Below are 17,674 nucleotides of genomic sequence, written 5' to 3' on the forward strand. Positions count from 1 at the left end.
GCAGCCACAGCTGCTGCAGTTTAAGGCAATAGATTCACAATAAGACAGATTCAGATGTAATAGCTTACAATGTGTGTAAAAGATACGTAGGCTTGAAAGAGACAAAAAAGGTGATATATAGAGTTATAGAAACAAATACATAGTTTTAAAAAAATAAAGTCTTTAAAGAGACAGTAAAATTAATATAGAAAATAAGCCACGTAAAGATGAATATAACACAGAGAATCTGGATTGTGTTGTCTTTGGGATTTTTAACTGCAGAAAAACATTTGATTGTAAAAGCTGTTGAGTTATGCCGAAATGTATATTTTAAAGGTACCTTGACTTCAAAATTTGGATATAAGGATATGTTGCTTTGGAAAAGAGTCTCTGCTTTTGTTCCCACAGAAAGCCAAAGGCTATGGATTTGTTCCAGATTAACATACATCAGGTTTGACCAGCCAAGACCCCCTGAAAGGTCTCCGATGACACCATGGCCCAGATGACCCAACATCCGGAATGGTTTCAAGGCAACTGGCTCAGACGATACACCCTCATGGACTATTCCATAATCCTAAAATTTTCTTTATGTCCCCATAAGATACAGCGCCCCCCTCCAGCAGGAAGTAGTAAGAGAAGCTACGCCCAAATTCCCAAATTACATGTAATTTTACTTTGTTAAGGTTAAAACCTTCCTTTTTGAAAAAAAAAAAATGGGGGAAGTGCTGTGGGATGTTCTGTATGGCAAATGTGTTGCTGATTAGTCAATAAATAAAATACTGATTGGCCATTGGCTAGGCAGGAAGTGTAAGCGGGACAAGGAGGAGAATAAAGCTGGGAAGTGGAAGGCTGAGTCAGAGAGACACTGCCAGCCGCCATCAGGACAAGGAAGATGTAAAGTACCGGTAAGCCACAAGCCACGTGGCAAAGTATAGATTAATAGAAATGGATTAATTTAAGCTGTAAGAACAGTTAGCAAGAAGCCTGCCACGGCCATACAGTTTGTAACCAATATAAGTCTCTGTGTTTACTTGGTTGGGTTTGAGCGGCTGTGGGGCTGGCAGGTGAGAGAGATTTATCCTGACTGTGGGCCAGGCAGGAAAACTCTAGCAACAATACCTCTGCAGTCCCAAGGAATTCAATGCTTATATTTTTTGTACTTCTTGTACTTATATAACTTACTAATTAAAAGTTAAAATTATAAAAACAAAAGGCAAGGAAAGAGGTAAACGTTCAAGGCCAGGCTGGCTTCAGTCTTGTTCTAGAAAGCCAGTGTTCACATTCACACTACAGTGAGATGCCACCGCTCTTGCACGTCTCGAACTCACTGCTTGTCTAGTGTGTGAAAAGCAGTCCTGTGAAGCTTTAAACACTGCAGTGTTTAAGCCTCATCATTCTTTCTTTTTTGCCCCAACCTTCCTATTTCCTCCCTACTTATCTTTGTGGACTTTCATCCTTTATTGGCTTCCAAACTCTGGCGTATGTGGGCTTCACATTTAGCTGGTCTTTCAAATTCTCCCAGGCAATGAATCATCTCTGAAGATTTGGTATGCATGCAAAGATACACACTTATACACTCAAGGTGGAGGGATAAACAATCAAATACACCCTCAGCTTGAGTCTCGATCCTGAAAAATAATCCTTTGTATATACCATTCAAGACATATTAGTTTACTGTCCTGTGGTGTTGGTCTCTGGCACACTTGCTTGCTGTGGGACGTTCTGTATGGCAAATGTGTTGCTCTGATTGGTCAATAAATAAAATACTGATTGGCCAGTGGTCAGGCAGGAAGTATAGGCAGGACAAGGAGGAGAATAAAGCTGGGAAGAGGAAGGCTGAGTCAGAGACACTGCCAGCCGCCACGATGACAAACAGCATGTGAAGATGCCGGTAAGCCACGAGCCACGTGGCAAGGTATAGATTAATGGAAATGGATTAATTTAAGCTGTAAGAACAGTTAGCAAGAAGCCTGCCATGGCCATACAGTTTGTAACCAATATAAGTCTCTGTGTTTACTTGGTTGGGTCTGAGCGGCTGTGGGACTGGCAGATGAGAGAGATTTGTCCTGCCTGTGGGCCAGGCAGGAAAACTCTAGCTACACTTGCTTCTTCCCCAACTTTCTTATCTCTAAGATGGCAGTTTCATCCTTTTATACGATAAAAGTTAAGTTCTGTGTGTGGTATACTAATAAAAGTAATTTCTGAACTTCTGTAACTCCCCAGACCCTTTCCCTTAACTCTGTTATTGCACGGACAATATTACCACCATTAAATAGACATTAATACCCATTATTTTGTCACTATCAGTCACATTTGCTTCATGTAACCTAAATTGTTCTCCCTGTAGTACTAATTAATGAGATTTACCTATCAAGTTAATCTTGATCTTCCTTTCTCTTGTGTGAGTGTGAATCTATACCAACATAATTATACCAAATCTCTACTCATTCTAAGTTTCATGGATATACCTGAGACATTCTACAAGTGAGAGATGGATAGGAGAGATTTGGGGACAACCAGCATTTGTCCCTAGAGAATTCAATAATTAAAACTGTGTTAAAGACTCCATCTTGCCCCAAACTTAAATTTTCATGACTGTAAATGAGAATAAGAAGATAAAAATAAGAAATTCTGAGCATTTGTGATGGCCTCAAAAAATCTACCATTTGCATAGTTGAGTATTTCTATATCAAAGGCTGCATGTCTCCCCGATTAACAAGACATACAACTGGAACTGCTTCTAGTTCCTGTTCATCTGCAACATCTGTATAAAGATGCTGAGCTCTTTACAGTCTGCTGGTGAGCAGTTTCTCACATAAGCACCACACATCCTTCTCTGCTATTGTAGCAACGCTGTGAAAAACCCTCTGATCTCCCATCACGCTTATGATAGGCTCCTCAAATGCCTCTTTGCCCTTCATTTTTTCCTGCTTGAATTAATCCAAATTCATGCCATGTCATCCAAGCACTTTGTTAAAAATTTCATCTTCTCCATTTCTTACTTCAGAAAATTTTCAAGTACCACTGTGCAGTATTGAGGTCATCCATCAGGTTTCCTCAGCATTAATTTTTGCTATTCTCATGTCACATAGCTAAATATTTGCAAACACATCCCATAGTGATTCCCTGTGAGCTTTTTCATTAAAGTATTTTCCTTGACTATGATAATTGGTAACTTTTCATTTACTCAAATAGTGCTCCAAGATTCCATGTGGTGCTTTGGGAGTAGATCTCTCACTGCTCTGATTGTCATGGAGCTACAGATTCCTCTTATGAGATACAGTTTTCATATTGAACTGCATGACACCAAATATTCATTGCTATGCATATTCAGCTTAATTACATAACGCTTCTGTTTTGTTAATACAGTTGTAATTTGTATTGGAATAACTTTTTCATGGTTATTAAAACAAGGGAAAAAACTTTTACAAAAACTACTTGGAATCATTGGACGTTAACAAAGAACAAAGTGAAGACATTTTCTCTTGAGAAACCACCTAGTTCGTGTAGAGAGGAATGGTAAGTACCAATGTAGAAGACTTACTGAGAAGTCACAAGCAAAGACTAAAAGTGTTAGCTCAGTTGGAAAGTGAGAGAGGTATCTAAAACCTGAGGCTGGGCCCTGCAATTTCTACATGATGTGCATAAATAAGTTATAAATCACTCAATATAATGAGTTATACATGTGAGCAGACCCTGAGCTATGACTGAAAAGTTAAAAACATTGACAACTATGACTTTAGGTTCATCTGCGGCATGAAGTAATAATCCTTAGCATTTAGTCGGGCGGAAAGGATGGGAGCAGAGTGATGACTGCAGGAGAGTCCTCCTGAGGGCTCAGAGGGCAGTTCACAGACTTGCTAAGACAACAGCCAAAGGGAACGGAACAACTGAAGGGATAGTGTGCTCGGTCTTTTTCTTCCAGAACAAAAACAAGCCTCTTGGGTGAGGTGACGTACTTGCCACACCAACCTGATCAGTGGATTTCAATTCCTAGAATCCTCATAGTGCTAGAAGGAGAGAAAGAGATTGAATAAAAGTGAACTGAGCTAGTGACCTGTGAGATGATACCTAGAAAACAAACAAGTATTTATCCATGCAGAGCCTCTGCAGCGAAGACACAAGTGAGTGAATGGAGCAGAAATGTTATTCAAAGAAATATTTTGTAAAACATAAACATATGTGATACCTAAACCCCATGTCTTGCAATCATAAGAAATATAACTATATTTTTGCCAAAGACCTCTGCACTTAGAGGTACACTTCAGGTGACCTGCTTAAAACAAAGAAACAGATACTATTTTGAAAGATAAAGCCACTTCAAACAAGTTAGAATTGATGTGAATGAAGTCATACTTACATTAAGAAAATAATTAGACACAGAGACCCACAACAGCCAAGGTTTAGAAAATAACACTGTAGAATGTTCTCTCCTAAGTGGAACACATACAGCACACATCTTCCTCCCACTGTCCAGAAATCTTTGCAGGAAAGATTGTAAGAGCCAAAGGCTGTGAATGGCTACCAAGAAAAGAGTCTCTTGACACCGCAGGGCAGCTGCACGTGTGGACTCGTGGTGGCTGTGACAGCATGCACAAGACCTGTGCAAGCCCAGGCTAGACCAAGTCCCAGCATGGAGAGGGGAAGTGGGCACAGAATCCCATTCCTCACCTTGGAGCTCTCTGCTGAGAAAGGGCGAGTCCAGTTTATTTAAGTGACACATATCCAAGAGTGTTTGGGCAACACAAAGCGGTCTTGGTGGATTTTTTTGTTTTGTTTTGCTTTTTTGTTTGTTTTTGTTGTTGTTTTACTGACATGAAGTTAGGTGGATAGGGACAAGGAAGAGTTGGAGGGGTGAACATGATCAAAGTACATTGTGTCAAAGTCTCAAAGAACCAGTAAAGTTTAATAGAAATTAAAAGAACAGAAAAAAATAGAACTAACAAAACATCTTAAAATACTGAAAAGATTAGGAGCATAGTCCTAATCCAAAATCCCCTACTCAGAGAAAGTAAGGCAGCAACAAAGATGTCATTAAATAAGCAAAAACAGAGAGGCTACATGGCTAGGAGTTATGCACAGAAAATGCACGGACCCTGGCTGTTCGTATGTCTGCCTGTAAACAGATTACAGACTTTCTGCTGTGCAGTTGTGTAACCTGTCCTTGCACTAACCTGATTCGCCGCCTTCTACATCTCTGCTTAAGTTCTTCAGTTTCATCCCTTGTGTCCTTTCTCTAAGATACTTCAAGCAGTGCACTGAGATATGTGTGTTATACTTATATTTAATTTACAAGTACGGGAGATTTAATTTTTAAACATGCTAATTAAAATTCTTCCTACAAGGGTAGTTAACAGCTAAAGTGCCTCAATCTGAGACAGTCTCTGGAGGCAGCAACTAAGCACTTTGATGTTGTTAATTGTATTTGCACCTGAGTATTAACTAGTGCAAGGACTATCTGAAAGAAGTGTTAGTATAAATAAATGGCATTCTTTATTATATGGTTGTGAGATGCATTTTATAGACACTGCTACATTTTCATAAATGGTACGTAAATATCAAATGCCATATATAGATACATAAGCACAGATAAAAGTGTATATTCAGTTATCCTTCTCATCTAAATGAAAAGCAGCAATTCCTGAAATCAGAATATTGTTTTGCACACTGCTGAATGAATTTGTGACGTCACATGCAACCAAGTATGTGCAAGATAAAGGCGAGTCAAGGGTACACTCCACTTGCAGGAACCAGCTATGATGATTAACCTTTGAGTCTCCTTGTTGGCGACCACTATCTTGTTAAAAGCAGGAGTGGGATACACAGTCATTGCTATGTACCACTGTATTGCCTAATGTAGTCATGTTAGGCGAGAAGATGCATGACTTTCTCACCCTGTGATTTATCTTCTATTACTTTAAAATCTTTCCCTCTGTTGTGATTCTCTCCTCACTGGGCTGAAAAGAACATAATTATAAAATCAAAAAGCTTTACTTTTTTGTGAAGTACAGAATGCAATCTTTTATTTATATAAATTGTATCTATCTTTGTTTATATGTATCTGTTTCTTAATCTGTTTATATACATACATGAAACTATATGTTCTACTTTGGTGAATTCATAAGTAAAATATAAAAAGAGCACAGTAGACAACACACTTTGATGTTATAAAATCTGTTTTAAGCAGACAAGTGAAGGAGATAAAATTGCTTGGTGAATATATACACAAAGTTAATTAGTTCAAAGATTGAGAGCTGACAAGGGTTTGAAAGACACTGGAGATCATTCCTCTGCCTCAAGTACATTAAATAAATACAGCTCAAATGGTTTTGTCTTTCTTGAGGGAGGTAGCACAATCTTTCCTGTATAACATACTTCTTACCTCTGAATGGTACCCAACTCTGATGAAGGCACAAAGTGGATCAAAGGCCCCAGTAGCACAGGTCAGAAGGTGTGTCCTGTTGTAGTGATGCAGCACCCGAACATAATTGGCACACTCGCTCTAAAGTGGAATCACAAAGGACACATGTGGTTAGAAGGAAACAAATGTTTACCTACCTTTGATCTTTGTTGTCCCTCAATCCTGGGAAAGGGGTCTGAATTGGGAGGAAGAGGGAAAGAGAATGGAATGAAGAAGTTGAGGATCTGGAAGAAAGTAGCTAGAGTGAGGGACATGTGTTTTAATGAGCAGTGAAACGTGAACTACTTTTCATAATTGTTATAATTCTGTAAATCATTTTTTACAGTATTCTCATAAATGTATTCAATCATAATGATTTGCATCCAATATACTCCCCATGTAATTAAAGTATTCCCAGTGCTGCCGTTTTTAAGAACAGGATAAACAATGAACCAGCATACAATTAGAAAAGAGTCATTATTCTTAAGAAAATATATGAAGTAGACAGTAGGGCATTACAGAAGTTTTTAATAGTTTGAGAGTTTTTAACATTCAAAAAAAGTAATTCTGACAAAGACTGCACCATTATTGCCATTATACCTTATAGTAAACACTAAAATAGAGAATCTAATATTTATTTAAAGAAAATTAGAAAGCTACATCCTCAGACAGAGAAGTCTTCATTGGTACTACCGAGTTTCAATAGGCAAAATAGTGCCCATAACCTCAAAATCATAAATTCACATAAAATGTGATTTGGGGAAGACTTTTTAAAAATATATGAAACTAACCACTAGAAACAACATTTGATTGTTCTGAGGTTCCTGCTGTAAAATGCTATAGTCAAGGGTCAGTTACTTTGTCTGTAAAGCGTGGTACAACTGGTGCACACCCTCAGGGCTGCAGGGCTGGAAGCAAAGGAGCGGCAGGTGATAAGGCACACGCGCGCGTGCGCTGCATTCCATACCCTGTGTTCACAAGAGCGGCTACGGGCCATCTCCTGGGAGTTCTCCTCAGGCAACACTAGTTTAGTTTCCAGTTGACAGAGACGATATTAACTCGGTCATTGTTGCACTCACTCATGAGCCAAACACGGAGCCTGACACACAGAACTTGCCTGCTACTGTCCTCCCACTTTTCACTAATCCCTTTTGATTTGCATTAATGCATAGACCCATGAGAATGAGAAAACTTACCAGAATTTCAATGAATTTGTCATAATTAAAACTATATTTTATTTTTAAAACGTGTGCTCATTTGAACAAAATGATGGGTTTCTTTATAAATTTTCAAGGTCATAGTAGAGTCTGACTGTGTAGATGTGGTGAACTTTTTCCGTCTTCACACCCTGGAAGCACTTGCTTTCTCTCTGCTGACACCACCTCTGCCATTTTCACCCTTTCTTGTCCCCTCGTGCTCTCTTGCAAGTGGCCCTCTTCCCAGACGGTCAATTTCTGCTCTCTTGCCACAGCATTTTTGAAAATTATTTCTTTCGTTTTTTGACATATAAGATAATTACATTTCTACATTTCTGTTACTCCCTTCAAACCATCTCAATTATCCCTCCATGCTCTCTTTAAAATTCATAGCCTATATTTTCATTAACTGCTGTTACACACACACACACACACACACACACACACACACACACACACACACACATATACTAACACTCAACTTGCTTCCAACCCAAATTAGCCAAATCAATTTTTGAAAACATTCTCATCAAATTAGACATTGCTATTTCATCAAAATAAATTCAAGAGTAATATTACCTTCTCTTAGTCCTAAAGATACCTTAAAAATAATATACACAACAGTGATGAAATGAGCAGATTAAGATTTCTCCTTTAAGTTCTCTTACAAACTTCCTGGGATAGAAAGACCAGCAGACTGACTTTGCCATACAGTCTCACAGGATACTAAGCCCCTTGGGAACAGTGAGAACTGCATTCCTGAGTACATGGCCCAGGGTTCACAGATCCATTTATTCAACTAGCACGTATGTAACATTTCACTCTGTGTGGGATCCACACAGTGAATAGAATCTGACCATGCAGACAAAGTGAAAGTTTTCTGCCCTCCCATGGCTGGATGCACCTGCTTTTTCTCTATTGACATACTGTCACTTCTTAGACAGAACCAATTAGACCACATTTTGGCTCAGCTGAGCTTAGACTGACATGGGCTGAGAGTCTCTCGATTCTCAGCCTCACAGTGCAGACTAAAGCAGGAAGAGCCTTGACTCATTTCTTGGCTCTGCTCCAGCGGCTACAGAGACTTGGGAGTTACTAATAATGTGCTAGTCATTTACATTTTTTTAGCTTAGGAGAAACAAGGATAAGTTTGCTTTCAAGGAAAGACCTACGGCCGTCTTCTGAGTCATGTACTCCATCAGAGAAGGAGGATGTAGGCTGCTCATTCTATGTAGGCCTCTCACCCATGTCTCCGGGAGTCTGGAGGACAGTGTAGAGAACAGCACTTCTCAGTCCTGGACCACAAGGACTCTGGGTTGAAATGGGAAAGACTTTTCTTCTAATACCAGAAAAGACTCCAGAAGCATTGTTAAATGAGCCAAGCCCGTGTCCTGCACCATCTCCTCAAATTGGTGACCTCATTTTGTTTCTACAATTCTAATTACTTAACCAAAGTGAAGTGAAATCTCTTAAAGAATTTGACTTCTCTTATCTATCCCCTTCATATTAAGAAAAAAACAGAACCATCTACAATTTTGGTTTTTTCCCAAATAATCAGAAGATAAATCCAAGTTTAATAAAATATAATAAAATAACAGCTCCACTGGGGATTGGAGAGATGGCTCATCTTCATGAGTTTCAGAGGATCCGATGATCTCTTTGGGCCTCAGAGGGCATTGCATGCATGTGGTGCACAGACATACATGCAAGCAGAACTTCCACACACACAAAATGACAACACAAGAATTTTTTTTAATACATGCTCCAGTCAGGATGGTAGTCTGTTTTCTCTCAACTCTACATTAAAATTAGTTTTATAGAATAATGTATTTATGGTATATCTTCTCTCTTTATGAAAAACATTGTGTATATGTCTTTGAAGAAAAATAAAACTTTAGTGATTCAATGCTCTCTAGGTAACCAAGAATAGAATCTGTGATGTGTTTAATCTACAATGAATAGTACTTACTGTGTCTTTTCCTTTCATTATGCATTCTTCTACCTTTGCTGCTGTACTCGGCCAGTATATCTGAAATTGAAGATAATGGATCACTATGGAGACTCCACATAGAAGTAAACCTCACTAAAACCCATAAACCATTTCATTTTCTTCTGAAACTCAATGTACAATTTACAATCCATTTTGTACTACTTTCTGAGAAGATAAGTAAAACTTATCATCTTCAGATAATTATTTGTATGATTAAGAAACTTTGGTATGAACTCTCACTCCATGCTAAATCTTTTTAGTAATCCCTAGTCTTCCTGGGGTTCCTTTCACCTTTCACCTGCAGAGCCGGCCACTCTAGAACCTGTTCCTCTCCAAATTTCACCTGCTGGAACCTCTGCCTTCCAATTTTGATGGGGAACCAGACTAGTCATGGTGTCAAGACAAGCATCTCCTCGAATTCTTAGAGTTCCTTTTGCATTTTTACCACCAAGCACAGAAAATCAGTGTTCTGGACTCCTAATAATGTTTGGGCCACAGGACAGTATGAAAGGATGGAGGACTCTTAAATGCATCACTGAGTAATAAGTCATAGACACACTACAGCAAATTTGCAGCCTGCCTTGGCTACAGGAGACCTTGTCTCAGTACTGCCTTATGCAGCAAGACTGTTTCACCCTTGATGTTTCCACGTGGATTTGCAGAATATGTCATGATGTCTCAAGTTTGTTGGCTTCTTTCTTTCTTTTTTTTTTTTTCTTTTGGTTTTTCGAGACAGGGTTTCTCTGTGTAGCTTTGCGCCTCTCCTGGAACTCACTCTGTAGACCAGGCTGGCCTCAAACTCACAGGGATCCGCCTGGCTCTGCCTCCCGAGTGCTGGGATTAAAGGCATGTGCCACCACCACCCGGCCTATCTTATTTCTTAAAGAGAAGGCTATATAAAATATTTTTCCCTTTTGTTAACAGTACCTAGCACTTTGCTGAGACCAAAGCAAACAAAAAAAAGTTTTCCCACAATTTCTATGATATTATTTTTTAAATGGTTTTATTTATCATTATCTTTTCCCAGTCTCCCCTTTTCTCATGTTACATAGACTATAGAACCAATTCACATGGGGCCACCAATTGCACTGATAATTGTAACTTATTTTCCCTTTTACACTGTAAACCTATGCACAGAGGTTTTGGTTGGTTACACTATGTAAGTCACAGCACATATCGTCAGTGGCCTGAAAAGGCCTTTCCTTTTAATTATTTATTATTTCTCTCTTTCTATCCTGGCCATCCTACTTACTACATATGAGGCAATTGTTGTAACTTGTTACTAGATTCATTTTTCATGTTTGTTTATATTCTTTTAAAGTGGGAGGAATTGCTTTTGTGCACATATTTCTAATTTATGTAATCATAACTCATCATCTATTTGTTTTAACTAAGTCTATGCAAGTAAGGCAATTTGTGTGTGTGTGTGTGTGTGTGTGTGTGTGTGTGTGTGTGTGTGTGTGTGTGCCTCTTATGTCTCCTCTCAATTTTTCATGGTCCCTCCATATATTCTAAATAGAATTTGTCTGAAAAAGCATTTGGATAATCAAACTAAATATTAGACATTGCTTTTTATTTGACAGTTGGCAAACATCAAGAATGAGAATTCCTGTTTAAAAATCCAGTTTTCTGATGCCTCTAAAGAAAATCAAAAGTCAAGCTATACTGGGTATATCTCGTATAACAAAGCTACTGCCAACTTAATCTTTGGAGTCATGTTCCAGTACTCGTTGACTGATTGCTGGCTGGCTCCCTTACACCCATCATCCTTCTAAGCAGTTTAGTTTTTGGCATCTGATGTTCATCTTTGAATCCCAAGTATGGTTAAGATTTAAGTATTCCTTTAAAAGATGATGCCCCATAAAAGGCAATTCTAGTCCGCCAAAAGTGGAAGAGGCTCTCCCCGTCAGTCACACATTACACAGCCTAATCCAGGCCGAGAATTTACAAAATGGTGGCCATGGTGTTTTATTGCGTGATTAAATGTGAATGACCGTGAGGTTGAGTTTTTGCTGGACCTTGACCTCCCAACAGTTTCTTGATGACAGTTACTAAGCAACAGGTGATTTCTTCTTTTCAAAGTACATCATCTAAACCTTACATGAAAGCACATGAGTTTACCGTGTTGGTATACAAGAAGGAAAGACACAGAAAAAAGTAGAACTAGAAAAGAAAACCACTTCCAAAAGAAAACAAGTTAAAGCACATGCATAAAATCGTAAAATTGTTGCTCCTAGTTTTCACCCACTCATCAGTGGGCCATATGTAATGAGTCAAGACATCACGTGAAAGTGTTGAGAGTATGGACCCTGCAAGTGAAGTTGCAGTATTTGGTATGTGTCCTGGAAGTGACACTGCAGTTGATGGTCTGGACCCTGGAAATAAAGCTACAGTAGTTATCATCTTTATTCAATCTAGTGTTTAGATTAAAAAAAAAAAAAAAAACCTTATTGCCCTGAGAGATTTTCTACAATTATTTGTAAAGTCTGTTTTACCAAGTTGAGAATTATGACTTTAGAATGGATTTATATCTTATTTAAATTCACGTGTTAAAGTAGGCTTTGTATACACATATTCATGTGTACATATATACATATTAAACAAAATAAACCTCATTTAAGGATGTCTGTAATTGTATGTCTTCATTTATTGATATGAACAAATTAGAGTACAGATCATCAATAACTCAGAACAAATCCTTCTATCCTCAACATACTTATAAGATGTGGAACTTCAAAATCTGCCATCTTTCATTATTCATTTTATCTTCATTATAAAATGATGATTTCTTTAAACTGTATTCTGAGAACACAATATCACATATTCTCTTATTGTTTCATAATGATTATTTCCAAACACACTGTTTTGGTGGTAAATCTCCAAGCATTTCTACTTATCTTCTGATGACTTTTATTTCAGACTATCTTTCCAAATAGCTAGGAAAGACACACACACACAAATTTATGCAAGGAAAAGGGGAAATTTGTTCACTGATCAGGAAAATGAGGAGAAGATCCCTCTGGCCAGCGGTTAGTCATTTTTGCAGACAGCCTCCCTCTCCCACTACTGACAGAAGGTTCTCTGAGCTTGCGATTCCTCAAATGTAAAACATCCACTGTCTAGCAGTGTCTGCTGAGGCCTCTATGCATCTCCCCCTGTAGAATTTAATTTGGGGCTCTTGCTGCCTGCTGTTTCTGAGTAACAAGACTCCTTTGTCTATGGCCCAGGAGGGTAATGCTTCTGACAGAGTCTATGAAACCATACTGGCTAACTTGCCTTGAATATCATGTCAAACCTCAGGCCCTTAACTGTTTGGATCAAACAAAAGAGGGTATATTATGTGGTAGTGATGGCAATAAATAATTTTTCTAGAATTTTCAGATCATGCACTGGTCCTAGAACAAACCTAAGGAGGGCAATTAATCTGAAGTGACAAGTCTAATCCTGCAAGCGTGTTTTGCAGAGTGATTCTCATCAGAACTTTTCAGATATCTTTTCACCAGGCACCGTTTCTCCTACTTTGATCTCCCATGGTGTTCTTGTTTGTACAAACACTACCATGATTTATATATTTAATTTTAGCTCTCTTATTAGAATACAAGGAACAAAGCTTGTCACTGTCAGTTGGACCCATGGTTTCGACAGTCTATGTATTCAGTGTCTGATGATTGGCACCTTTATCACATTCTTTATAAAGACAATCCAGCTAAAGAACTCAGTGTGAACTTTAAGTGACATAGTTCACAGACAGGAAAATGCCTCAATCAAGGTCAAATGGAAAGTAAAATTTCCCAGTTTTATCAGGGAGGAAATGCTGAGCATAATCACAATGGCCTACGCTTTCAAAGATTGGCAGGATCACTGTAATCAGGCAAAGAGAAATTGATCAAACCATTCTAATTGGGAAAAAGGTGAGGAAATTAGGCTATAAACAAACACTACAGCACAGTCCGATGCATGGGGAAATTTTCCTTAAAGTTCTATTGGTCTCGTTTTGCTTGGAGGGTTTTGTTCACATGTTTTACTAGTTTAACATGCTCAAGACTCTCGCCAGAAGTTACCTGGGGTGACAAATTAAGACAAAATGACTTCCATGAAAATAGAAAAGTTCTAATTTTGAAGTCATCATGTGTACATGCTCTGCCAAGCCAGTAAGGAAAATCATTTCCTTCATTTGTTTTGGCAGTGAGGATGTGTTTTGGTTCAGCTCCACAGTTTAGCATCCAAAGAAGCCATAAAACTAAGTTATTTGTTCTGCACAAACATTTTTAAAGGCAGTTAAGCAACAGGGTGTAATGTTGCTTCCAAATTCTCTGTACTAAAAAAGTCCAAAAAGCAGAAGGTTAACTACACATCATTTTATCACAATCCCTCTGCTGTGTAATCCAGTCACCCCACTGCTATTAACAGTCATTTACTGTTCTTACACATCTCAAAGGAGAAACTAAGACAAAGTATAAATTAAATTACTAAGTCTTTTTTTTTCTGTGCTCCCTATTGAGATTCATAATTATATCAGGATTAAGGATTTAACAACTTGCTGTTGGTAAGATGCTCAGATTTAGTGGGCCAAAACAAATTAACAAAGATGGGATAAATTAACTGTTTTAAAATGTCCTTTTTAGTTAAAAATAAATAAAACAACTCAGCTAGCATAAATTATCTCCATAGATCATAAGCACACAGCTATGACACTATTATAATTTCATGTAATACTATCTTCAGATTTCTAGTATTCGAATGAAAAATGCTTTATAATTTGATTTTACTTTCTATATTTTGTATCTGTGTATAATAACAGGAATCATTAATATAAACTTAAATTGCACATGTTATAAATATCATTAAAAGAAAGAAAGTATATTTGAATATAACACATTAAAATAATCCTAATGGCTTATAAATGGTAGTCCTTAACCTCACACACATTATCACTCTTAGGGTTTATGCCTTTGCACTTAATTATAATGACTGTCATTATCCAAAGTGTTTATAAGTCAGAACTATGATCTTTTAGACTCTAGGTAAAAATCAGTACTTGAAAGACTCATCCTCCAAAGCATTTGGACTCAACCAGAACTTGCACATCACACAAACATCAATGACCTGATAAATGCCCTCTTTTATGTATGAAACTTTCTCAATTGCTATCATTAATGTGAATTACCCCTAAAATTCATATGCAAATTTTATTTTAATGTTTCCCTTCCACTCAATCAAAAACTAAATTCTAAACTACAATATTCTTTTTGACCTTGAATGAATGAGGAAATCGTGTATAGTTTTCTAAATAGAATTTTCTAATGGCAGTCATATCTACAGAAATCCAAATTAAGTGATATAATTTTAGCTCAAAATTAGCAAAATAAGCTTAAATTTAGAAACCTAGAGAGCAAAATATGTTACCAAAGTTCCCTTAACTAAAGGTTTATTGCTAAATACTGGTTAAATTATGACCTTCTTAAAATATAGTTTGTATGAAGAAAATGTCCATTTCTGATGTTTTGTAGGAAAGAAAAACAAAAGATTTTATGCTTTAAACTAAAATTGTTGTTATCCAGAGGGTCAGTTTATTTTGGATGAATTCACAGCAACTGTCTTCCAGGCCCAGACTGCAACAGGAGTTAAGGCAGGCACAGCTGACCCTCTTACCTGGGGTTGGCTGCCGGAGGGAGCCTCCTGGGGCTGTGGGCTCCGCCCTAAGTATTGAGAGGCAGTGAAGATCCTTTCAGTTCTTTCCACTGTCACCACCAACAAACTAGTCCTTCAGTCCTTAAACACTGCCAAACGGCAGCTCAGCAAGGCAAGCAAGAGCCAAAGGAAGCTACCTCCCTCCAAAAGACGCAGCCAGGAGGCCTGGTGGTACCCTGACAGGGCAGGAAATACCAGGATTCGGGAGGAGTGCCCTGGGAAGAGTGGAGGCTTCTGGGATAGACGTGATGGCTTCATGTCTAATTGCTGCTTCCTAGCTTCCCATCTCCGGTGTCTTCCTCCTTGCATTTATTCAGTATGCTGCTGCTGAAGGGAACCCAGCTGAACTCCGATTCTAACTACGATTTGCTCGTGTTCAGAATGTTCCAGTCACACTAACGTTGACTGCAACCAAGCGGCCAGTTTTCTGTGTGAACCAGTCCCAGTCACATGCCCATCTTCTGGGCTCGCTTTGGGCCTGCCCTCATCTGTGCCTCACCCCACACCTCCACCTTCCTTAGAAAGGATGGCACATTTGAATCAGCTGCCTTAAATCATAATGATGATAAGTGTTTAGATAGAATTTACTGTGTTTGAAACATTGTCTTAGACATGTACTAAGGCATCTAAACTCCTCAGAAAAGGCAAGAAAATGGTACTATGGTTAGTCTGTCTATGACTGAAAAGCATGGATGAGGAAGAAATAGGTCCACATCAGTAATCTAATGAGAGGTAGACTTAATGGGACTCCAGACGATCTAGCTGTGGAATCGGTGGATGTGTATTATAGTGTCCAACATATTAAGAGTTTTCTATGAATTACGAAAATAAGCCTTAAAGTTTTAACAACTGATTTGAAGTTCATTGGATCAACAAAATTCAATATATTAATGCAAAACAAAATGTCTGTCTGTTGTGTTTGAATGCTCTGGTCAGAAAATCTAACACATCATAAACTGTCACTGTCTTCCCTGGTCACATCTTGACACTACCAGAGGTATGAATATGTTGGATATGAATATGAAGTGTAGGGAGAAATTATATATATACATACATATGTATGTATATATGTATTCAGACAACCTAAATTAGAATTTATTACTAAATAGTGAATTATAATTAAAACATGACTGACAGGAACTATTATAAGAACTGTTCCAACATCAAACTGAGGAACTATGAATTCCTGTGCATGGAAACCAATCTCAGTATAGGTGTGGAGTTTCATTGTAAACAACATCTAGCAAGAAGGCCAGGGGTGGGTACTGAACTCTAAGCACATGAAATGTTGTCTCTCTTCCCATTTTCACTTTTCTATCAATGTTATATCTTGATATTGTCAAGTCTGTATCAGAAACATCAATGCTGCAGAACATTTCACTCAGAACATGTTTTTCTCTAGTTCAGCCAAACCTTTTCTCGGAGTCAAAGATTTTAGAATTTAAAAAATAGACGGAGAGTTGTTTGCCTTTTAAATTTTTCTTAAAATGTCACTGACAAAGTGATAAGATCAGAATGAAATCTAAAAATCTGATGTCATTTGGGGGTATTTTAGAGACTTTTAGAGGGAACGACACACAAATTTTAACAGAGGAGAGCTCTCAAATAAAATCAATGGAATCATAAATTGAAAGTTTTAGAATGAAGAAAAAGCTTTAGCATGAGAACTCACTTTTATTTTTCAGTGAAAGTGAAATGTGCTCATGGATGTAACAATGACAGTGGAATGGTATTTAGTGGTTAGAGACTATCATTACATGCTTTGGGAAGTGTAAAGAATAAAATAGACTTTTCAAACAATGGCAATTCCTAAAAACTACTTAACAGAGTATGCCTATTAAGTGGTAGGTTCTTGTGCATTGTGAAATTGAATGGGAAAGTTCAGTGTTATGTGTGTGTGTCCACATGTTTCTGTTTAAAATATGTTTAAAAATATTTGGAGCTACATGAGAGATATAAGATCTGGAAACACATTAAAATTACCTGGGTGGATTTAAGAAGTACCACTTATTCCTCATTTCATTCCAGGGGTGGGGTCAGGAATGGACATTATTTACAAGAGCATTAGGTGTTTATAAATGTGCAGTTAGGGCAGGAATTACTGCCACATGTTGAATCAGTATCATTTTCTTTGCCAGAAAGTGCATATGTAAGAACTGAGTAAGGTGTGGGGTGGAATTATCAGAAGGCAGACAAAATTAAAGGAAATTAGAAAATTTTCAAAAAAATACTTTTTTGTGAAAGTGTTTTGACAATTTGCAAGAGGGCGACAATGATGCTTTATGGGGAAGTTTTAGAATTAGCAATGGATGTCTTTAATTTCTTCAGTGTTTATGTGTATTAGTTACTTTTCTATTTCTGTGATAAAACATCCTGACCAAAGCAACTTATAGAAGGAGCTGTTTATTTGGGGCTCAC

General features: G+C 37.8%; 1 protein-coding gene across 1 annotated transcript in view; it reads right to left on the bottom strand.

The window, feature by feature from the left end:
• Nucleotides 1-17,674, bottom strand: part of Sema3e (semaphorin 3E) — a 250,847-nt gene that overhangs the window by 86,054 nt on the left and 147,119 nt on the right. The window contains exons 3-4 of the mRNA XM_052720282.1: nucleotides 9,545-9,604; nucleotides 6,362-6,481 (exon numbers count right to left, since the gene is read on the bottom strand). Of these exons, the coding sequence (XP_052576242.1) occupies nucleotides 6,362-6,481; nucleotides 9,545-9,604 (180 nt within the window). The remainder of the gene's footprint in view (nucleotides 1-6,361; nucleotides 6,482-9,544; nucleotides 9,605-17,674) is intronic.

Source organism: Peromyscus californicus, unplaced genomic scaffold, assembly GCF_007827085.1.
Source record: "Peromyscus californicus insignis strain IS unplaced genomic scaffold, ASM782708v3 Scaffold_6__1_contigs__length_162567912, whole genome shotgun sequence".
Taxonomy (NCBI): Eukaryota; Metazoa; Chordata; class Mammalia; order Rodentia; family Cricetidae; genus Peromyscus; species Peromyscus californicus.